Here is a 24,567-nt window from a genome sequence, read left to right on the forward strand (position 1 = left end):
TGGATTGGCCTGGAAAATTCAACCCAGGACAGCTAGCACGTCCTTGCTTAGGAATAAGAAATGTAGAGGGTTATTTACATTAAAAAAAAAAAAAAAAAAAGTTGTCTGGCTCTCACAGACCTCTTCACACCTCCTCTGTCTCACAGAAAAAAACTAAGGTGTTTTTTTATAGTAGTAACAGCTCAGTGGCCTTGCTGTCACATCATGCTTGTCATGGGAGACCTGGAGTCTCTTAGTAAAAACAGGAAGGATTATTGACCCTATAGGATGTTTACAGCTGCATGCAAAGTATTTAGATTGAGTCTTCTTTCCACTGGTTATCTTGTCATTTGTTTGAAAAAAATCCTTCAGCATTAGTTAAAGGACATTTTCCCAGATTCCTTGTTCATCTGTGGAGTCTTCCCTAGATAGGCACCATGTCTATATGTGTGTATTTCTGTAGATACATATATATTTGTCCAAATGTACAGATGTTGTTAATACCTAAGAGAATTATCTTCAACTGCATCTAAATCGAAGCTTGTCAGCAGCTGTTAAGCAAGCTGGCTGTAAAAAACAGTGACCAGAAGAATGTGTTAATACATGCTGTCAAACAAACGTCATAACAGCTTGTTACATTTTATTTTTTTTATGATCGACACAAATAATGAGCCCTAATTGTCTCAGTGAGTCTAGGGTGATATTAGCTAACTTATCTTTGCCATCAGTGTCTTTATGAAAATGATGCAAACTATTAGACAAACTTCCTTATGCCAGTAAAGCATTTCAATAGAGGTTTAACCTTCAGTGTGTGACACTATTTTGAAAGTTAAGTGGGAATAAACACCCATTATGCCAAGCAGATTCTCCAGCGCCTTACCAAGTCCTTGTCTTGGCTGCTCCTGGGCAAAAGCGTCTATTCTAAAGCAGAAAATAACTACCCATATTGTAAAGCTGCCACGTGGCCAACAAAACCACAGAAGGTGCCAACAGGGAAATAGGACAAGTGCCACGATGTTGGCCAGGGTGATTTGCTGCTAAGGAAGCACAGGCATGGTCTCACTGCAGTGAGCTGTGCTGGGAGGGCACAGGACTCTCCCATCTCTGTCAGGAAGGTTGCCAAGCAGAACCACATATAATAATATAAAAATTAGGGAAATTGTTTCTTTAATCAAATAAACCAGAAGTTTAGAGCGATTTTCAGTAATTAGTTTAATAGCATTAACATTAGATGACTGCAAATGGAGCAGAAGTCATAATTTAGAGTATCTGAAATGTTTTGCTATTAGAAGGTCTCTCAAATCTAGCAACGGTTTTGTTTTGTTTCCTTACAGGTTAAACATATTGCTGGCTGGCATGAACCCCTTCTATTTCCACGCAGTGAATGTAATTTTACACTGCCTGGTGACTCTTGTGCTGATGTATACTTGTGACAAAGCTGTGTTCAAGGACTGTCGGCTTGCTTTTGTCACGGCGCTCTTCTTTGCTGTGCATCCCATTCACACCGAGGCTGTAAGTATGTGCCACCAAAGCTAAAAATAAGTTCATTCTTCAAAATTTTAATTTTTTTTTTTTGAGGAAACCTCTGAGTCATGCAGAATGTGGTACTTGTGAATTTTTGCTGTGGGGGAGCAAAGGTGAGAATGTACTCTATTTAAAATAATTTGTAGGAGTCATTAAGAAAAAAAGCGTATTCATACTTGCAGTCTTCGTGCTCTGGAACTGAATTCTAAATGATGGTCCTAATCAGCCATGCTGGGAATAAATGGACAGTCATGAGTTTTCTGAAAGCAAAGACCTCAGTGAGGCTGTGCTCTCCTGCTGAGATATTGTTGTATGCCTTCAGTCATCTCCTATAGCCATCAGTTTTAGGGAGGAAAAGTGAAGGTAGCATTAGTGTGTATTCTGGAGGAGCTCTCTCAGACAGAAGTGATGTGACCCACGGATTAATTTATATTTATTTCAATTAAAAGCTAGGAGAATCATCTTCAGAAAAAACGTTGTTCACGAACACCAGCAGAAGTTTACAGAGCAGCAGCTCATATTGGAAATCTTTCTGTTCATTATAAGGAAACATTTAAAGACATAATCATTCCAGAACTCCAGTCTGTTAGCACGAGGAGACACTTCTGTGGCTAAAAGGAGTCTTGCTGTCTTTGAGAAGGAATGGTAATGTCCAGCTCTCCACACTGTAAAAAAGAAATGCCCTCATTAGCTGAGATACCACTGACATCACACTTCTCTCATTCCAAGCCTTTGTAAATGAGGGAGGGAAGCAGCTCCTGTGGCTGAGAGCTTTTGAGGAGAGATTACCTTAATAACAAAAAGCCACAAGCTCTAGGGTTACTCCCTGTGCTGTGTTGTGTGAACTAATCAGCCAGGCTCCTTTTGATTATGCAGCTTTATATTTTAAGGGAGGTTTTAGAAGAGACACTCTTGGAATTTATTTTTGACTGGGTCAGAACTCTAAAAGGTTAAAATAAATGCCAGAGCTCTGAGTGTAACTTAATTATGTAATCTCAAAAGGGTTGGAATTTCAAAGGGCCTTTTATTTGCTTTATGGGTGATTTTTAGATCCTTATGAAATAGGATATTGAAATAACTGTAAAAAAGACTGTTTATCCATTCTTCTTCAGTATTTCCCTTTTTTATAAAAAGATTATGTTCATTAATCTGTAGAAAAAACTCTCACAAACTCAGACGGTTCAGGAGGAATAAATTCGATAATGCTGTCCCTTTTTGGTGATAAAGTTCATTCAAATGTTACTTATATAGTAAGTCACTTAACGAATTTCAGTGCTGGGAGTTGGATACATTTCTCGTCTAAGACTTATTATACAAAAAATAAAACAGATCCTTAAATTTGGCATTTTCTATTTAACTTTCTTAATATTTTATTAAGTAAAGAATGACTTTACTGTTGTCTTACTCATTTGTTTTGCCAAGCTAGAAATGCAGCAGACAAAACTGAGCGTATCCTGCACTATCCAAGTAACATTTTGATATGCTGAGGGAGGATAACACTGAAAGATCAAAAGCTTAAAATAGTAGCAGTGAGCATGGATTGTTGAGGCAGTCACTGAGTGTTTTTACCTTTTTAGATGTGTTTTTACACCTGTGTGTCTCCTTTCCTTTCAGGTAACAGGTATAGTAGGCAGAGCAGATGTCCTCGCCTGTCTACTCTTTCTGTTGGCTTTTCTCTCCTATAATAGGTACGTGATAACATCGTGAGGTTCTTTAGTCTGAGGAGGGGACCAAAGGCAGTTGTCAGTGTTTGATGGTTGTTGGCAGAGGTACTTCCCACAGCTCTGCTGTATGGAAGTGTCCTGGCCCCTGCTTGCAGCCGTGGTGAGGCTTATGAGAACAAAAAGCCACAAAACCAGAAGTCAATGTTGACAGTCCCTCTTCCACTGACATTACTGCTGACCATACACCAGAGGAGGGCTTGTAAAAATTATACAGAAATGTTTGCAATGGAAGGGAAATTCTGTGTGTAGAGCGAAGAGCAGACAGACACATGCCTGCCTTTCAAATGCATGCTGTGACTGAGGGACTCTGGAACACCTGGTCTGAGAGAGTTAAGGAGTGTGGCTAGACCATTAGTCATCCTTTTCAGATGAAAACTTGGCACTGCTTGCTGCTCTGTGTTCTAAAACTGTGACTGAATAAGTATAGATACAGAAATAGCTTACTTGGATGGGGTTTCTGCACCTTTTGCATTATTTGGAGTTTGAAATAACATTGTTTGCATTCAGAAATAGCACCATGTCATCACAGCCACCGGGAAAAACTGCTTATATCCCTCTGGGGCTGTCTGCTACAAACCCACAATGCTGTTTTCTTCAGGTTTCAAAGGTGTGAAACATAGTGACCCCACAGGAATCTGCCTGTTTGATTTCAGTTCTTTCCTACCTTCTCCCCTGTGACAGGGGCTTGCTGCCCGGTCTGTTAACGATTAGGACACATCTCTGACTCGGGAATGTGAGTGGGATGGAGGAATTTTTGCTTGCCTAGTGCTTTTTGTCCCATAAGGAGAAGTAAGGATGTGCGTTCCACATGACAGAAAGCAGGTGTTTTTCTGCCCTCTCTGTACTTACTCTGCCTTCCTCTGACTGTTTCTAGTCTACTTTTTTTTTCTGCTTGTCTTTGTTTCACCTCTGGAGCACCAAGAATTCGAGCAGCTCCCCATATTTGCGTCTTCCCTCCCTGTCCTGTGTCTAAGCCTTTCCTTTTAGATTGTTCATGTCTTGACATGTTCGTGTCAGCCATCTTAAGGCATTAAGGAAAAGCGTCTCAGAATTTGTGTGACTTTAGTAAACATGAAAATAACAGAGAAGTTAAAGATATTTTATGTCAATTCTGTTTTTCAGGAGTGTGGATCAGCTTTATGTTGGGGAACATTTCCCTCCCACTGCCTCCCCATTCTTTTTGCTGCTTAGTTTATTCCTTGGGACATGTGCAATGCTGGTGAAAGAAACTGGAGTCACTGTGTTTGGTGTGTGCTTGGTTTATGACTTCTTTTCCCTCTCCTGCAGTGGTCTCAAATTGTAAGTAACTTGTTATACTCATGGTGCTTTTCAGGTGTTTTCGCCTGTTAGTCTAAAATATGTATTATTGTGGTCTACAGCCCTGGGACTTGCCCTGCTGGATTAGGTAGAACACATTTGATGAATTTGGAGGGGTCCGCTGTTTCATTCTGTGGTTTGGGGTTTGTTTTGGGTTTGTTTTTGTGTTTTGTTTTGGTGTTTTAATTTTTTGTTACCCTCTTGCTGCCTGGTAACTTTTGTTGGGGAGATCGACCAGATGTGAAGAAATGATCCCTAAAATGCTAAATTCACCCTGGCAAGACTAACATATATTTTTAGTATGGGAGTTCTGATTGAAGCATCAACATCTTAAAATTTCTCTGCCTTAACTCCTTCCATTCACAATGTCCTCTTGATTATTCAGTCACAATGCCATGGGTTTAGAAATATTGTATGATGTTTAGTAGTAAAACCAGGTTTGATATTTTTTCTGTCCTTTCAGAATGGAAAAAGAGGGAAAATACCCATCTGATTCTGGTTGCAATAATTAGCAGCTCTCAATAGTCACTGGAGAAAAATTAAATACTTTGAAGTTTGTACCCCTCACCCACTTAGTGTCACAAATAACTATGCCATTTTCCATCTCCATTCAGAGTCAGAAGTCTTGTTTTATTAGAAGCTGTTTTTTATCCGTTTCTCTCCCAGAACATCCCTGGTGCAGATCTGTGAGTGTATGTAAGAGCTCTCACTGCTGCTGAGGATGGGAGATCTCACTCTTTGTATCATTTCTTGTTTTTCCACTGCTGCTGCCCCACCAGCTCTGGAACCTGTCACACCCTGCATGAGCTTGTGTGTATCTGGGTTATAAAAAGGACACTGAACTTGTGTTTCTGCAGCGAATTAAATGAGCAGAGCTGGCACAAGGCGAGAGCAGCAACTGCAGGGAGGAGAAGGGGGACTCTCAGGAGCATCCTGGCTTCCCACCCTTTGTGGCCCTTTCTCTAGGCCTTAATGGGGCCAGACCACGTTTCAGACCTGCCCTCTGGCAGCAATAGCAGTCAGCAGGCAGGTACAATGGATCGGCAGGGGATTCCTCCTCTTTTCACCGGATAAGTAGTTCTTAATGGTGTGACTGGTGGGCAAGTAGCCAGGGAGGTTTCTGGGGCCTGACAGCCAGCTTGCTTGTTAACACTTGCATTTACACTCTGACAGACGTGTTTCAGGAGCTGCCTGGCTAAAGGGAATACAACTGTTAATTAATTGGAGGAAAATCTGTGCCTTCCTCCTCCCTCCTTTCCTCAGTCTCCCCCTTCCCATAGGCCTACATTCCTCTTCAAGCTGGTGTTTTTTTTTGTTTCAGCGGTGGCCAGTTGCCCAGATGTGGCACTATTTAGCTTGTAAGAATGAAGCTCTTTAGTCCAGATGTGCTGTATTTTCATATCTCCTCTGGTTGCACGTATTGTGCATTTATCTCTCTGTTTGTGATGCTCAAGATTTTACGACTGCATTTGACTTTGAGGGGCAGCAGAAGACAAACAGCCTTTTACGTGCTGCTGAAAACTTATCTGCTCCTTCTTCCAACCTGTACTGATTTGTTTTCTGTTTAGAAGTGGTGGAACATCATTTGTTTCCTAGAGCAAAAAATTAGGATTGACACCACAGTGCTTCCCATCTTAACAGAGGTCCAGAGAACAGCTTGATACAGGAGTGCTCATCTTCTGTTGCTGTCAAGTCTCTATATCTAGTTAGGAACTAATAAATGCTGTCCTCTCAACACACAAAGGCTTTGTTTCGGATTAAAGAAATGTTGTCTGTTGTAGTTTGATACTGTGTTGTGCCGATTTCTTAGTTTTGAACCTTTTGATGAGTAAAAGTGTGAAGAATAAAACTTCTTAAATTCTTTTCTTTCCCCTTTCCCTTCTTTTTCTCCCTTTTCTCAGGAGGAACGGGGGCGTTCACCTGAGGCCTGCCCGGCTGCCCGTGTCCCCTCCGTGTGGTTCTCCGCCGCTGTGGGGCCGGGAGAACGGGAAGCAGCAGCGCTCGGCTCCGCGGGGCGCCTGGAGCTCCTGCCCGCCGCCATCGCCCCGGGAGCAGCCCGGCGGGGCCCTGGCCGTGCCCGGCAGAGCCGTGTGGGCCATCCGCAGGTACCGCTCCTGCTCCACCCCGTGTGCTGTGCAGCTGCCCTAAAATGCCGACTCACTCACTTTGGTTTGGCCGCTTCCGTCCTGAAATTGCTGTAATTTTTCTTGTGCTGCTGCAGAGGGTAGACAGGAGAAGGTGGAAGGAGGGCTAAGGGAAGAAGGAGGAGGAGAATATCTGAGGAGTTGTTAGTGTTCTTGTTCCCTTTGATCCCTGTATTTGTCTCTGTTTTCCCTGATGGATAGTATCATAGAATTGTTTAGGTTGGAAAAAACCTCTAAGATTATCAAGTCCAACCATTATTTCAGCGCTGTCAAGCCTGCTGCTAAACCATGTCCCTAAATGCCACATCTACGCATCTTTTAAATACCTTCAGTGGTGGTGACTCCACTGCTTCCCTGGGCAGTCTGTTGTTGGCAACCCTTTCAGTGAAGAAAATGTTCCTAATATCCAATTTAAAACTTCCCGGGCACATCTTAAGGCCATTTCCTCTTGGCCTTTCCTTGCCTGCTGCTTGGGAGAGACTGATGCCCACAAAAGGGGGCAGGAGGTTATCAATATAAGAAACATCTCCTGTCTTGTTCTATCATCTTGTTCCTTATTTCTTTTACTCCTGTTTCTTCTTTTCTTCCTACTGCTCCTTTCTCCTCCCTCCCTCCCTCCCTCCCTCCCTCCCTCCCTCCCTCCCTCCCTCCCTCCCTCCCTCCCTCCCTCCCTCCCTCCCTCCCTCCCTCCCTCCCTCCCTCCCTCCCTCCCTCCCTCCCTCCCTCCCTCCCTCCCTCCCTCCCTCCCTCCCTCCTTTTGTACTTTTTCCAGACACCCTCCTCAGCCCCCGCTTTTGGGAACATCCCTTTCTCACACAAGGGGAAAGCCTCTCGTTCTCCAGCCTCTTCAGAAGAGGCTGCAGAAGCTGCGTTGTAGAGCCTGTGCACGTGGGATGGCTTCAGAGTGAGCTCCTCCATGCTGCCAATTGGCATTTGCTTTTTGGCAGCTGCCTCTTCAAGTGTTGTGAAGGATTTCTGCACATGGCAAATCAAGCCATAGCTGCTTTCTGTTTGAAAAGGGGCTCTCATGGTGGTATAAGCTGCTCAGCTGCTCTCTTCTCAAGTGACTGACTGTGTACAACACACTTGCAATAACTTGCTGTGTGAGGGTTAGCTGTGGGATGCCCAAAGTGAAGCTGGCTTGGTCCCAGTGGCTGAGAGGGAAGCGTGCCTGTGAGAGTTGCGCTGTTGACATATTATATGATATGAAGTAGAAAGAACTCAAGACAATTTCTCTGTAAAAATATATTCTGTATTAAAAAAAAAAAAGATCCTTGCTATAGAAGAAAAAGGAAAGAAAAAACGAAGTTGCTGTCAAATCTGTAAGATAAATTACACAATTTTTCCTTGTAATTCACATTTGTCTGACTTGTGTAGGCCTTCTTGCATGGCAAAAGGAGGAGGGGAAAATGCTTTAAGTACTTCAGAAGCTCCAAAATTGGTGAACAGATTTGGCACAGTCATTTCAGGTATCTTACTTAGTCTACCAGATTACTAATTGTAAGGCTTTAATTAGAATAAAGTAGTAGTGCACTGATCTTTACTTTTCAGTACTTACAATGTGATCAAGTAGGTTTCTATTTAATAATAGTTTATTATACATCTTCTTACTAGGGCTAACTGGAAAACGCAGGAAGATGTAATGGAGGAATTAAGGGAATTTGGTCTAATTAGCAGTAACTGGAGCTAGTTATGTAAATTCTTGGTGCAGAGATATTTTTGTTCTTTATTGTCACTTGCTCTTATCTTCAGCTATGCAGTGAACATGTGGGTTGCAGTCCCAGGAGTAAGGAATAAGTTAGTCTGGAGGAAATTGTAGGCTTTATCACCACAATTTATTGCAATTTTGGGGAATGTTGGCATAGGCTATTGAAATGAGATAACTAGAAAATCTTGTGGGTTTGATCCATCTCCCTGAGTTTTAAAACCTGAAGGAGGCTTGTGAGTGTATGTGCCTTTCCATGTGATATAAATGGGGAAGGACAGACAGGAACTTTCATGTCAGGCTTGTCCTTGTGTTTGTGGTAAGGCCTCTGCTTTCACTGTGGTGGGGTATGTGTCCTGTTGACAATCAGTATCAATGGCAATCGTCACTCATTCTCTTTTTCCTGATTTGTTGAAGCCACTGAAAACTGGGATCTATTTTTTTTACCTTTTTTCTTTTTTTTAATTGGTTTTGGTTATGCCATGTCCTATGTGCCTCACTCTCTGCATTGCTAAATGTGTAGTCCAGCCTGTGAACATCTCCAAGCCACCTAATCACTCTGAAGGTTTTGAGCTGTATACATATAGCTGGGAACTGCAGTCCATGCTTCTTGAAAAACAAGACTCCACAATAGCTTGCATACTTCTGAAACTGAAATCTCTGTATCTCTTTGGTGTCCTAGAAACTCATTTTTATTGTGTCTGTTGGTGGTGAGACTCTTCCCTTGGAGTGGACAATAGACTGGAATTAATGCTGCTATTTTCCATGTATATGAATGGTTGCAGGAGATTTTTTGGGGGGATTATTTTTTATTTATGTATTTTATTTTAATTTTTTTTGCCAGGTTACAGAAGAAGCAGGTGTACCTGGAGCTGTGCCCAACAGCATCACTTTAAATCTGTGTTTTATATATCACTTATAATCTTTGTAAAAGAGAGTGTGGGAGCTCACTACTCATTAGCATTGTGGGAACCAGGCCCAAACCCCCATTGATCCAAAATCCAATGTAATCCCAAAGGCTATAGCAGGGATAAATGTGATCTGATGACTAAACTGGCAGCACTGTTGTTTCCTCTTACAGTAGCAAGGGAAAGAAGATGGAAATGCTCTGCAGAATGTGGTGCATTCCAGGGATGTCTGCGCCGGCCCTAAGTTTGATAGACTGTGAGGAAAAATATGTTGAGGTCATAATGTATTGTCCCTGTGCAGTGTGCGTGGTCAGGGTTTGAGCTGAAGCAGATGTTGTCCTTCAGCATGAAGGAAGAGCAGAGGGGAGAGGTGGAGGGAAAGCACTGGCACACACAGTGTGATTTTTAATTTTCTTTCTCTTTTGACTAATACAATAGTATAGCACATCTCTGTTTAAACATGAAATTACTCTTCAAAAAGCAGAAGTCTCAGCTGAATTTCTGCTCCTCCTGGCCACACAGTGCAATGCTACATGCTAGATTTTAACTGATATAGACAGAATAGTGTGACCAGTTTCCTAGATTAGGACTGTCATGTGTGCAAACTTCACCTTTTCTTGAATTTGCGAGAAGATGTTTGATGGGAAAGTGGGGATATGAAACTGCCTGGGTTATAAAAGTGCGAGGAAAACACTTTCTTTTAGATGTGGTACAACTTCCTTAAATTTTGGTATGTTGTTCCTAGTAGCACTTAGATACCCTGGAGGTCAGTGGTGGTTACTTTTGTATGCAAAGCACAGCAGCAAAAAGCATTGCATGACTCGAGGAAAGCAGTAAGGTACCATTATTTTTGTGTTGTATGTTTGCCCCTGACCAAATAAGGCAGAAAACCTGGATACTTGTCTCTGGCCTGAAAGTTCCTTGCCATGCAACTGTGAAATAGCAAGGAAGTGTTAAAGGGCTTTGCAAACAACAGTGCAAAAGCTGGTGGAGAAATTCCAGTGCGGTTTGAGATTGTCTGTGGTGAAAATGGTCTGGGAGCCTAGCAGCCAAAATGCTTTTCTTCTCTAGGAAGGCAAAATGAGTAATCTGGGACATTAAACAATAGAGCCAGCCCGGGCTTTTTCCTTCCTCTCTCACTGGTGATGTCCTCAGGGTTGTGATTTTGCAAATAAAGGATCAAGCTCCTAGTCTGTGATGCTCTGAGCAAAGGTTGGTGTTGGATTACCTCTGTGTGAAAGTAGAGAAAAGGAAGTGTTGCATTGTCACTGGTTATAGGCTGATTCCTTTTCTTTTTTTCCTTAATTGATATTTAAACTCGAATTTGGAGTAGGGCAGCGCAAGTTTGCTCCAAAAGGCAAGTAGGGCCCTTCAGCCCAAGGCCTAGGGAGGCACAGTGTGTGCTGAAAGATGGCAGATTAGGTAAGTGTCATTGCTATCCTGGGATCTGTGGGATGCTGCTTCTGCGGTGTTGCATTTTTTTTTTTTTTTTTTTTTTTAAATTCTAGCAGGTTTGCTAAGGTTCTGCCATTCTTGCTATTTAGTAAGCTTAAGTTATGAATGAAGTTTGGCTGCCTCTGGGGAGGTGGATTGCAGAGGTGGATTTGTCCTGTGCTTTATTCTTCTCTGAACTCAGTTCTTAAGATGGTTTTTCCATTGTGAGTCTGAGCAATAGCTCTCTCTACTGCTGTGTCTGTACAGTCTGTGTAGGAAATGTTGAGTGAATCTCTCTGAAGGCCACGAATTCCCCTGCAGTCAGTGACAATGTTTATTGTCATGCACAGATGGTACCTGAGGCCGCCAGAAGGCTCTGCTAGAGTCTAGAAACATGTGAGATGTGGATGCCCCTATGCTTACAGCCTTGGATTCAGCCAAGGATTTACATGCTCTGGCCTGCAACTGTCTTCCAGAGAACCCTAGTGTAATCTTGGGAAAATAAATTACATCTCTATTCCCATGGCATGAGCTGGAAGATGGGGCACAGTATTGCAGGCTGCTTTTCCACCTCCGTTTGTGTGATGTGCTGGTTCTCCTCTGTACCCCTCCCAAAAAAAGAAACAAAGCCAAGGATTCTCTCTTAGGCATGCTTGTGCTATTATGTGGCTTAATTTTTGAAATCTTCAAATGTTGTTTCAGTACAAGTAACTGAACTCATTGCTGGCAGACTGAAGTTTAGTTAAGAGCAGCACTGCTTTGGTATGGTGATGACTAAGGTTGCATGCCTGCAGAAAAAGACTTGTTTAGATCTCATTGAGCTGCAAAAATATGCACTCACCAGGTAAGAAAGATCTGCTTTAATTTTGGCTTTGTGTGTTTTTATTGTGACAGTCTTTAATCACACTGTCACACAGCTTTTCCTTTTTTGCACAATCCCTGCTCTCTTCCTTGCCCAGAATGGATGGTGCTCACATGATGAGTAACTATTTGATATTTTGTTTCTTCCTGGTCCAGAGCATTGCCCCATGCCCTGTTTACTTCATGTTTTCAAGTCCTGCTCTGGGACAGATTTACAACTTCTCAGTAATTCCTCTGTGTACAGACTACCAAGTGCTGGTATTTCCTTGCAGTTTGTTACTTAGGTCTGTAATGTTCTAAAGTACTTTTGACATAGTTTCTGGATATGTAACTTCCTTACTATTCAGAACAAGTAAAGTGAATAGCCAGAAATTGTGCAGTGGGGAACCACGTGGGTGTTAAGAGTCAGGTTCACCTTTGTATTTACTTGATGGAGATCTGCTGGTTGAGCAAGCAGACTGTCTGGTGGCAGCAGTAGACTGTACTCTATAGGAGTCAGTATTGAGAGATGTGGGACTTTTTCCTTCAGATATTTGCAGATAGAGGAGGTACAATGTTATGATGTTCCCCTCCAGGCTCGGAGAGGAATAAATCCAGCCCAGCATGTGCAGCTTCTTCTGGCAGCCTTTTCCTTCCTCTCTCCCGAGTTTGTTGTCCTGCCTCATCTGCTGCAACCTGCCCTCATCTCTTCTCTTGTTTGCTTTTCCGTAGTCATTTCATTGTTTCCAGTCTTTGCTCCTCAGGCTTTGCCTTTTGGATCTTGCTGCTTTCCTCAAGAGGTACTGTGTTAGTCTCGCTCCCATGGTCCCTCCTGTGCTCCTGTTCCCTAAGTCCTTGCCAAGCCAATTCAAGGGCCCTGATCTGTGTCCTTGTACTGCCTGTTGCATCATCCATGTGCTCTCCACTCCTCCCATCTCTCTGGTTCAGTCTTCTGCTGTGGGAGCTTTGCCCAGCATGGGGGCAAGTCCCCTCTGGATTCCCCCAGCACTCACTGTCTTAGCTTATCTCCTTCTCCGCTTGGCATGGGTTTCTGCTCCATGGGCTGCAAGCCCCAGTTTCTTTTTGACCTCATCTGTCAAGCTTTGGGGGTTCAGCTCTTCTCTGCCCTATAGCTAACTTGGGAGTTTTCCCTGTGCTTGATGCCTGGGTTTGAGGAGGAGGAGGGAGTGTGAAGAGCCAGGCAGAAGCCAGGAGCCTGCCCCGCTCTGGTGCTCGGCGTGGCGTGGAGCCACAGTTGATCTCACTCTTGGCTTCCTTGTGGCTGGAAAAGTAGGCACTTGTGCATGCACTTGTTTGAATAGAAGAGGGTTGGTTTTAAATTTGACACCCTTTGTTGGACCTGTGTTTCAGCCACTGTTCTGGATAGCACTTTTCTTGCAGTACAGGAAAACACCTCTCTTCCTGTTATAAGTACTTCCTAGAAGGAAGAGGAAAGTAAGTAGTTTTTCCTGGACTGTTTATATGTCACAGTACCAAGAGGCCCTGTTTATTTCAGTAAGCAGCAAATAAACGAAGTAGTTTGCCTTCATGTACATTGAATGTCAGAAAAAAGGGACAAGACTGAATTTGATGTTATTTTTCTTAGCTGATGATGACTTAACATGTTCTAGCATTTTTGTGTTTTTTTTTTTTTCCTTTCTAGAGAAGATTATTTAATCTTTTAAAGATTCTATAGACTTTGATTTAGTTCATGAGAATCCATTTTTGTGGAAACTGTGCCTGGGGACAAAGAATGGTGCTGGGCAAAACAGAATCAGGAGGAAAAGTTAATGACTGTTTTTGGTGGTTTTGGGTTTCTTTTTTCCCCATCTTCTGAAAGATGCTGATCGCCCATTCATTTGTGTGCAGAGGGAGAAGGTTATTTTCTCTCATTAATAGGAATTGCGTTTAAGCCCTCCAGTTGCAGTCACTTCATTGTACGTCAGCCTCTTCTGTTCCCTGTGTTGCTAATTGGAAATCCCCAATTTGTAGGTGCAGCCTGTGTGTCCCAGAGCTGACTCACAGGAGTCTCTGTTCATTCCCTTTACTTCACAGGACTGCCTTTCTATTCACAGTTCATGGCAGTCTCATTAAACCAGTGTTTGAAACAGCAGCGTGCCCGTGTTCATTGGCTTTCTCTGAAAGCCCTGTAAACCAGTGTCAGAGAATTAACGGTGGCTGAGAAACAGGAACAAACCCTAATGGCTTGCCAGGTCATTTTCCTTGCAGTAAATCTGGGTTAGTTTGGCACAGCACAGTGTTTCAGTATTTCAGTCACCCAGGAAATAAAAAACAAAAACTCAACCACAACACCTGAAGATGGATGATACCGAGGTTATTGCAGGTATTTCCCTGGATAGCAAATCTAATTGAACAATTTCTCTCTTGCACTTTGACTTCCAGGCACGTTTTTTGACATCTTTGTGGAAACTTTTAGGCTGTTCTCATGAGTAAAGGACTCAGCTGTAACTGCCTACCTCATTAATGACTGATGCTTTGCAGGCTGGTCCATGTCTCCTCTGTGAACCTGGTAATCGCAGCATGTAGTAAGGGAGGGGTAGCAGCCTCTCATGACCAAGTTACTTGGCTTTGAGTGTTCACAGGCTGATACAGGAAATCATTTGCTCAAAACTACAAGGACACCAATCCCATCAAGTGCAACTTTAGGTGGGTGGTTTTGGTTCTGTGATAAGTGTTACTTTGATTTTTTTAATATGAAGTAGCTGTTGAGATTTAATATTTCTTTTAAGAAGCCAAAAAAAAAAAAAATCTGCTAGCATGTGTAATGCTGCTCCCATCCTCCCTGCATGGTTTCCAAGATGAACAGATTCTTCCCTGACTAGAAACTTAATCTTCAACTTAATCTAAAGTAGAGTAATAAATCCTCTTTCACATTTTTAATGCAGTTATCCCAATATTCTTTTCCAATGAGTACATTAGAAACCTTAATCTTCTACTTGGCTTGGAAGTGCTGGAACACAGTTTTCTCTCTTGATCTTTGAAACACAGATTTTTTTTTTTTTTCTATTCTTTTAAGCAATTTCCAGAACGTGAATATCCAGGAAACTGCAGTGCAGAAGGGACTCTTGTAAATGCATTCCACAGTCCCAAACATCCGTGCTAAAATTCAGATATTGGCCAAAGTAAGCCGTGAAAGGCAAGGTTTGTGCTTGGGCTGTTGGAATGTTGCTGCCAAGTGTTTGCTTTCCAGGTCTGACAGGTCTCACAGCATCTGGTGGCAGCCTGCTTTGCCTTATGAATTCTCATTGCCTGCCACGACTGATCATGGAGTGGTTTAAATGATAATCTTCCACTGCAATATGCTGTGGTGGTTTTTTGATTTTTTTTTTTAACCTCCTTTTTAAAAGTTAGGTTTGGTTGTCTTAAGAAAGTATCATTCTTTTGCCATGTGGATAAAACAGTTGTTCCCTCTGTTTAAAGCTTTGGTTTGGCAGCATGTTTGCTGTAGATCCTCTGCTCAGGCTGGGGGCTGAAGCTTGCTCAAATCTCTCCTTTTGTGATCCTTGAAATCCCTTGGTTTTGCAAATCAGCTCTGGCATAAGGAAATATTAAACATAGAATTATTACTTTGAAACTAACTATGGTTGCACTTTGGTTGTGCATAAAAAGTATGGCATAAAGTACAGTTCCATTTAATCTGTGAAAGATGCCAACAAACCCTCTGGGTGTTCTTCCAAAGAGGAAAATTAGCAGGAAAAGCTTGACAAGAAAGTTTTCCACTGATTGTTCAAAATAAAATTCAGGGAAAGAGTAATTATCAGTTAGAGGTGGAAGGGAGATGGAACATTACCTTTATATCCTTCCCATAAAACACAGCTTTATCCCCTTATACACCACTGTTACACATATAGTTCCTTCAAGACCATGCTAGGAATTTCTGTGGAGACCAAGCTGGTGTAAAATGATGGCCTTGGGTTCTCCTGGAATATTTTGGTATTAGCTGATTTAATTGCATTTACCATAATCTCTCGTCTAATCTCATGACAGCAGCTTGTATCACTGTGAGTTATCTGTAAAAGTTTGAAGCAGAGATGTTTCTTTTGTTTTCTGGTAGTAAACTCAATTAATTTGTTGTTGTTCTCCCCTGTTCTCTCCACTGTTAATTATGTCACACATTATGTTCATTTCAGCAGATGAATTGCTTACAATACAAATGTTTTTGGTAAAAGCATCAGCTATTTTCATTTTAGAAAGCTGTCACCTGGTCTGTGGTCTAAATGGCTGCTAATGCTGGTCTTCCTAATCAGTCTCTTATGATCAGCATTCCTTTGCTGATACTGGCTGGCATACTGTGGATTCACTGTCATGACCCTGCCTGTGGTCCTGAATGGTATCTCTATCATGGAATTACTCACTCTGGGAAATAAAATTCCTTCATTCGTTGCCCATACAAGCTTTTGGAGTTGATGGATGGCTTTCTACCCAGAAGGCATTTGTTCATGCATTTGGTCTAGTGCTATGCTTTAATATAAATAGAGAAACTTTTACATGATATGTCTTCAAGGGGAAAAAAAACCCAACAAAGAATTCCTTTTACTTTAAGTTAGGGTTTGTCTGTTGAACTCCTACAGTATATTTAACATAATAGAAGAACATTGTGGGAACACCATATCAAAGCAGCGGTCCGTCCAGCTCTGTGTTCTGACCGTGGTCATTACTAGATGCTTACAGAGAAGAGAAGGATGGGAACGGGGCCAGGACAGGGTTATCTTTCCTTACTGTGGCTGCTGAACATGTGCCAGGCATTGCTTGAGAGTCCAAGGATCTGGATGCTGTATCTAGAACACTGTGTTTAAGACTCTCCCTGGACCTGTTCTCTGTGGAGTTGCCTAATTTCCTTTTTAGGACCCTTCTCTCCTCTGACTTCAAGGGCCTCTTGTTGCTGTGAGTTCAGTGATTTTAATTACATTCCATATAAAGGAATTTTTTTGTTTGCTTGAAACCTGATAATTTCATTGGGAGCCCTTTGACTTTGTGCGATAAGAAGTAGAAAGTAATTTTGCTGGTTCCCTTCCTCAGGCCCTTCATAATTTTATAGTATCTCTCTGTACTCCCTCCCAGGGTGGAGACCCCTGTTCTCTTGACTGTCTCCTCACGCAGACACCATTCCATGTGTCTGATGAGCCTTATTACCCTTCCCTGTACCTCTTCGATCTCTAGTAGATCCTTTGGGAAATGGGCAGAGGGAGGGAAAGACTGAGAATATCATGCAGTACTCCAGATGCTGGGACCTGGATTTTTATTCATTGTATTACTCTGTTTTGCACAAGCTGTATTTTTTTTTGGTACTGATTTACAGCATCGCTTTTTTTCTTTATTGTTTATTCTTTTTTGTTTTGACTGGAGTCTGTTTAGGTAATACTTATAGTGAAAACCGGAATGGAAAAATCTGAGTGTATTTTATTGCAGTGTTTTCTATTGTGTGTACTGGCTTTGGCTGCATCTGCCTGGCCTGTTCCCTGTTACAAGGGAAAGGCTGGAGTGAGATGCTGAACTAAGCTAAGCTGAGCCAGGCTGATTTTGGGGCCAGAGATGACACCATCGAAGTCTGTAGCCGCTGTAGCTGGGTCTCAGTTACCTAGATGTGGGTTTACAATATATCCTTCCCTTCTTAATTGCTATTTGGGGATCAGTGATTGTAGCCCTGGTTCATACCAAAACATGCCTCTTGTTTACAGAAAACTCCTGGGAAAGGAATTTCAGAAACCAAAACACGTCAGGCACGAACCAGGGCTACAAGTGATATCACAAAGAAACCTTGGGCAAGGCTTGTGGGCTGAGTAGAAGGGCAGAATTGCTTCGTGTCTGTGCTCTATCAGTCAGGGAGAAGCATTACCTCTCTAAACCAAAGGGCAGAAAGTTCGAGCATTTGCCCAAAATCACAAACATAAAATCTGACATAATGCAGGGACTTAAACTCAGGATTTCCCAAATCTTAAGCAGATCTATCTCAACAAAAGTCTTCCTCCCAGGAAATTGACAATTTCTTAAAATTTGCTGAAAGGATAGAGCTCCTCTATCATTCTCTGCTTTCCTGGAAGCTGAAAGCTTCGGCATGTGTCAGTTTTGAGTACTAAGATCTAGACAGTGCAGGCCATGAGAGCTGCTGTCCCAGGGCTTTCATGTCACTATTTGTTGCATTATTTACGTTGATCTGATTTGGCCTCTTGACTCCATCAAAAGCGCCTTTCAATGTGAATTAATTAAGGGAACTGTGTTTTCTTCTTTCAATTGCCTTTAAAAGAGAAATGCTCACAGGTGGCATTAAGGAAGAAGAGGGTTTTTCTCTGCACAAGACGTGCTTTTGTCATGGACCAAAGGCTTTCTCTGTCTTCCCTTACACTTTGGGAGCCTGGTGTTTTTATGGATTGAAGGTACTTTTTCCTGGGAGTTTGGAAATGCCAGAACCAAATGAGACCCCCTCAGTGGCCTACCAGCCCAAATGAGCAGCTTTCTCATAACCAAGATGACTTTAATACTGCAGCAGAACAGTCAGTTAATTATGAGGTGTGAATAAGGAATATGTTTCACAGTGCCTTGGCAATTTTCTGAGTTCACTGATCCGTAAACAAGATTATTCCCTAATAGTCCTTCATCTCTGCCATTATTGCACAAGGATATTCAACTTTAAATTAAATTAAAAATTATCATCGTTAAAGTTAGTTGAGCCATGTCTAATCTTTTGAGAATGTTTCCAGGATTAACTATTTTAGATTTGCTTAGTTATTTGGGGAAGAGAGAATTTTTTTTGCCATTCTTCCTGTGCCCTTTTTATAAAGACCACACTGTAGCAACCCTCTGCTGGGAAATGTGAGTCAGACCAGTTTTTCTTTCTTTCTTTTCAAAGTCCTTGACACTTCAGGCAGCTGATGCTTTAGGGGAGAAGTACTTCTTCAAGGTACATGGTAGATTTTTTACACTTCTTTCAGCTTTTGCTAACCCAAGAGCAAGAGACTAAATTTGATTCCTGACTGCCAGCTGTCTAGCCCAGCTCTGTCTGTGGCCCTCAGCCTGTTTGTATGGGATGGAAATGACACAGGCTGTTGGTGCAGAACTATCACATAGTTTGTGATCTCTCTGGATTATGCAGAGCTGTGACTCCTTTGAAGTAATTTTTACCATTACTTGAGCATCATTGTAGATTTTTAAGGTCAAGAGGGACCATTTATGATCATCTAATCAGAATTAGAGCGTGGTGCAAGAGACAGAGCTCCATGTAAGAATTTCTGCAGGAAGCCTCCATTTCTCTGTGAGCTGTCACACACACATCTGTCGGCAGTGCCGACTTTAAGGACTTGATGTGAGGGAGTTTTTGAAATAATCCTTAGGTGGATGGTTGCGGCAGTACGGTGTTCTCACTATTAAAAATGTCCCTATTTCTAGTCTGATCTATCCAATTTCAACTGCCAAGCACTGCATCTCATTTTGTCGTTTTCCAGTAGATTAGACAGGGCTTTCCTTGCTGAAAGTTTTGCAGTCTGTGATTGTTGTTTTATCATTCTTCCAGACAATCGAAAGGCTGGGCTTCCTCTCGGTACGTCTACTCAGCAGTTGCTGTTGTGATGCAGTTTATGTATTTGGATTGGAACAAGTCTCATATTAGATAGTTGGGTCCTGCTAATAATACGTCTGCACTGGCATGGAGATCAGAGTGGGTGAAGCAAGCCGTCTAAGCATTTGCCAATCTTTGTTTTGTTTGTTTGTTTGTTTGTTTTAATTTTCCCCTTTGATGTCATGCTAAACTATTTGAAAACAGTAAAATACAGTTATGTTTTGTGGTGCAAAATTGACATATTGCAAAAGCTATGCTGAGTAAAACTGACTAGATTAGAGTAAAATTAGGGTATCTTTGATAACAAATCCCTGTGGAGCAAGAACAAGCTCTTCCCATGTGCTTGTTGTGTTTTTAGCACAACAGTGTTTCAATCTTAATTGGAAAATTAGTTATATGAGGAGGTGCACTTAATCTTGCATCTGCGCACACAGATGACATTTGGATGGTGTGCTGCTCCTGATCTTAGGAGCGCTGCCACGCATCAGCAAACGCAAGTGCTCGAGCCTGGAGTTGACATTTTGTCTGGAAGGGCTGTGAGCGACCATGTGGTCTTTGGAAGGCTGCACTGAGCCCCTGCTCACAGTGGTAAAGTTGGAGAAAAGGGAATGGAGAAAATTTGGTGTGATCATCCCTTTTAACACAAGATTGTCCCTCACAATATTTAGTTCCTAGCAGGTTTTACATTGCATTTACTTTTAGAAACCAGAAAATAAATAGATTGACACCTTTCTTTCATATCTAATATGTTTTATAATCAGGAAGCATAATTTCAGAGGGGAAAAACGCCTTCTGCTGAGTTGCTGGCAGCCGTACCTAGAGTGTGTAGGAAGCTGTCAGGAGAGCAGGGATGTCAGGTGTGGACCTACACAGATGATGCTTCATTTGTGAGATTCAGTTAGATTAAAGTACAAAGTAGTATGAATAATTTGGCTTCAGGTTCAGTGTATAAGAATGCATAAGACCAAAATATCTGCATTGTGCCTTTGTACCAGCTGAGACTGTGACCCAGCTGTCAGACTACTCTATGGTTACCATTATCTTTTACATAACAACTTTTCATATTCTCATATTTGATTTTTTAAGCATCTGTCATTACCTCTCCAGAAACCCCTTACAAATTAGAGGTGCATCTTGCATAACTGAAGAGCAATTATTGTTCCATTACCAAGTAATGAAGTGCACACTTGTATGAAAAGAACGATGACTCAAGATTTGATAAAGTTCAGTAAGATTCCTAAGATAATTTCTGAAAGTGTTTTCTGCCTTTTAAGCTTATATTTTAGTAGGTGGCAGATCTTATGTCTTATTTTACCTAAAGAAGTATTAAGGAAGAAAAAACATAATGTGAGATCTTGAAAAAGGGAGCTGTTTTCATATCAAACTCAAGGCAGATGTTTTGACAAAAAATGTCTCGCTGCCATGGGAGGACACAAGAGTTTGTGATTACTAATGTTGATTTAGACTGGTGATTCAGTGTGTTCTTGTCCCCTTGGTAATTCTGTCAGGACATGAGGGAAGCTTCAGGGAAGACAGGAGTCCTAGGAATTCAGTATGGCATGGTCATCCCCCAAGTTATGCTTGAAGACAACTTTAGTTTTCATAGAATCACTAAGGTTGAAAAGGACCCTCAAAATCACAGAGTCCAACCATTAATCCAGCAGCACCGTGTTCACCACTACACTATAACCCCAAAATGTTTTTGAACACCTCCTGGGCAGTCTGTTCCAATGCCTGACCACAGTTTCAGTGAAGAGATTTTTCCCAATATTCAATATAAACCTTCTCTGGAACAACTTGAGGGCATTTCCTGTTGTCTTATCACTTGTTACCTGGGAGAAGAGACTGACTCCCAGCTCAATACCACCTGCTCTCAGCACTGCAGGGCTTCTTGTGACCCAAGAGCAGGACCCAGCACTTGGACTTGGTGCATCTCACACAGTTGGCCTCGGCCCATTGATCCAGCCTGTCCTGATCCCTCTGCAGAGCCTTCCCACCCTCATAGATCAACATTCCCTCCTAGCTTGGTGTTGTCTATAAACTGACAGAGAGAGCACTCCATCCCCATGTCCAGATCATTGATAAAGGTGTTTAACAGAGCTGACCCCAGCACTGAGCCCTGGGAATACCTGCAGTGACCAGTCTCCAGCTGATTATAACTCCATTCACCACCACTCTCTGGGCCTGGCCATCACCCAGATTTTTACCCTACGAACACTGCACCTGTCCAAACCATAGGCTGCCAGTAACTCCAGAGAAATGCTTTGGGGACACAGTGTCAAAGGATTTAGCGAAGCCTTTTCAACTGGATAACATTGCAGGGCTCTTGAGGGACTCCAGATGGTGCTTCCAGGGCCTGCTTTTGAGATGTGGGATTCCCTGTGCAATCATTTGCAGGGTAATGCTCTCTGCCAGTTAGGAATTGTCTTCTCTCGGGCACCCCAAACACTGGGGTACTTAAGCAGGAAATTATTTTGAACGTTTAGGTTCTTACGTTTAATGCTTTTTTGAGCAGAGCTTAGTGTGATGATCACAATCTGCTAATCCCTCTAGCAGAGTCCCCCAGTAAGTGGGACACATAATCATGATGATTACTGGGTCATTGCAGCAGAACAGCTGGTGTAGATTGCTGTAGTTCTGTTCCTGTTCAGCACAGATGAGGCTTCCACATCTCCAGTATCCTCATGGTAAAGCTGCAAGCTTAGGGAATGGGATGGTGGGCAGTGCAGATCTCACCAGCTCGACCTGCCTCTTGAGATTCTTCCCACCTACTTAAACTAGGCTTGGTGAATTTTAGATCATTGATTTTAAGGGCCTTTCCCAATTGGTTAATGCTAATTTTCTTGGACTGCTTCTCTGATGGGACTTGCTGTGGCTTTAGCAAGGAGGGAGATATACTGTCTGATTCAGTGAAAGAAAAAAAAGCCCCAAACCCAAGGAAACTAACATAATCCAGAAGATAATCTGCAAATGGTCACTTGTCAAATGAACATCAGGTGGTAAGGGACTGTTTGACTTATCAGATCTCTTATCATGCACAGCTAGTTATGTAGTTCCTTTCACAGACTAGCTCAGTGCTGTGTGTGTCCAGTTGGACTGTCTCCAAGGCTCCCCTTGGAAGGCTATTTGTCTGACAAGCTTGCCTGGAAAGCTTTCTTTTGCTTGCCTAAAGGCCTCAATAGCAATTTTTTGCCCACTTAATCCTTGTGTTTGTGCATCTCTTTTATCCTCCTTCCTTTTCCTGCCTGTGTGTTAATGTGTGGGCACACAGAACTAGAGAGACTGTTGAAGAGCAAAACGGGGGTTAAAGTCTGAGAATCCAGCAGCAACTCTTTATGTCCTAAGTGTTTCTGGGGAGAGGACACAGGGCTGGAATTTCTTGTTACTAAATGGCATACTAACCTTACTGGCTTTGTCTAGGCAGGTTTTGTGCAGTGACAATGGCTGAGATTCTCCAGAGAAGTTGCCTTTGGTTTTGCCGAAGAGAAGTGTATGTTATGAGTGCTTGTTTTCATTTTTATTTATGTCCCTTGGTCAAGTGCCATGAGAATCTCAGCAGTTTCAAAAACTTAAGCTTTTCATTCTGACTTGCAACCATTTTGAGAAAGCACAGAACAAAAAACATCAGCAACTGCAAATGTGTGGGATGAAAAAAATGCCATCAGAATCCCCACCAGATATGATGTTTAAGTTAATTTCATAGGTGCGTGAAGCACTAGAAAGAGCCTCCTGCTTCATCTTGGTAACTGGCAGGCAGGAAAAATGAAGTTGAACTATTTTCTGTAGTGACTCGTGCTTCTGCCTTGTTGTACGCTAGTGCAAAACATGTCTAAATGAGATGAGAACTGAAACTTAACACTGGACCAAAATGTAAATATCAACACTTCCCCCACATGTTACTGAAGAAACTTGCTGCTTCTTCTTTTTTTCTGGACTCCTAGAGGCTTTAGTTCTCATTCTCTCAGGCCTTTTGGAGACCCCAGCCCCCTTTCCATGAGTGTGTTAGCTAGGCTTCCTTTACCGTGCTGATGGGGTGCTGCTTACCTGTTCTGTCAGAGTCTGAAGGATTGTGAAAATGATTTAGCCTCTGAGCAGAGCTAACATAATCATAGTTTAAGAAAAGGATGATTATCTTTCCTTTCCTGGTAGTGTACTTCTGTGTCCCAGGGGGTTGTCTTCCCAGAGAGACGCCTGCATTTTCTTCTGTCTTTGCCATGGATTTCTATCCACAAAGTCCCATAGAAAGATTTGCCTGTTACAGGACAAGGGTGATTTGCTCCTTTTTGGCTGGAGAGTCTGAAAGGGATGTTAAATCTCCGGGGGAAGGGTGTGTGCTTCTTTCATCTCTGTCCCCCTTGGAAGATGCAAAGGCACAGTCGTCCCCATGCTCGGCCCAGCCCCAGGGCTGACGGACTTTTCTTCAGCCATGAGGTGAAGCTGGGGTCTTTTCTTGGCTGCTGCTGGACTCCATGGACACGTGAGACAACACAGCAGCTGCTGTTGGATGGGCTGGAGTTCAGGGTGCTGCAGGGTGAGGGAAGTCCTCTGTGGGCTGGGTTGTTCTGTCTGTCAGCTGCCGAGCATCAGCTTCAGGCCAGTGCCTCTGCAGCTCTGACGAGGAGGCACCCATCACTCAGCAATGGTACCAACTCCTTTTTAGCTAAAGGAAAAAAAGTCAGAGAGGAAATAACTTGAAGCTGCATATTTTAGTGGTCTGAAGTGTTTCTGGATCAGAGAAGACAAAATAAACTTTCTGCCTGAGCTTGGATGTGTGGTGCTCAGCTCCCTCACCATGCACTGACAGCAGAGTGATATGAAGGCATTTGACACCTTCCAGTATTGGCATCAGGAAGAGACTCAGTCGTCTTAACACCTCCTAGCAGTTGGGTAAGTAATTTCCTGAGAGCAGAGGATGGAATGTTGTTCTTCCCTCTCCCTGGCAGGCTTTGGGAGTTGAATTCCTTTGTTTTGGAAACAAATTTGATCTGAAAATATTCTTTTCTGTAACAAAAATAGACTCTGTGGTACAGTCTCTCGACCTGGTGTGAAGACTAAACACTTCTGTTGCAAGGAGGAGCCTTTGGTGTCAGGCAGTAGATGATTTCATGCATGGATGCCACACTGTCTGCTCTCAGTAACAGCCATGGTGTCAGTTATGTACTGAGGTCCAAAGACCTGAAAATGTACAAATGTGAGGGGTTACAGATTTCCTCTTAATGCTTCTGGTGTTCTGGTTCAGTAAAATATATTCTATGGAGCTATTTATGTTAAGAAACAGAACCCAAGGAGTTCTGCTCCCCACTTTCACCTGCTTTATTCCTCCTTCCTGCCCACATGCTGTGGTGGCTCAAGTGGATAGAACCTTTGCTTAGGATGTGTGCCAGTCTCCTGGACAGAAAATCACAATGTTCACTGACCT

The 24,567-nt window shown here is 42.5% G+C and overlaps 1 protein-coding gene across 2 annotated transcripts in view; it reads left to right on the forward strand.

The window, feature by feature from the left end:
- Positions 1 to 24,567, forward strand: part of TMTC1 (transmembrane O-mannosyltransferase targeting cadherins 1) — a 134,007-nt gene that overhangs the window by 10,733 nt on the left and 98,707 nt on the right. For both annotated transcript variants that reach the window (XM_066183888.1, XM_066183889.1), the window contains exons 2-5: positions 1,314 to 1,491; positions 3,118 to 3,191; positions 4,350 to 4,526; positions 6,446 to 6,649. In XM_066183888.1, coding sequence (XP_066039985.1) covers positions 1,314 to 1,491; positions 3,118 to 3,191; positions 4,350 to 4,526; positions 6,446 to 6,649 — 633 coding nt within the window. The remainder of the gene's footprint in view (positions 1 to 1,313; positions 1,492 to 3,117; positions 3,192 to 4,349; positions 4,527 to 6,445; positions 6,650 to 24,567) is intronic.

Source organism: Chamaea fasciata, unplaced genomic scaffold (assembly GCF_029207755.1).
Source record: "Chamaea fasciata isolate MVZ Bird 193981 ecotype frontalis unplaced genomic scaffold, bChaFas1.0.hap1 SCAF_5, whole genome shotgun sequence".
NCBI lineage: Eukaryota > Metazoa > Chordata > Aves > Passeriformes > Sylviidae > Chamaea > Chamaea fasciata.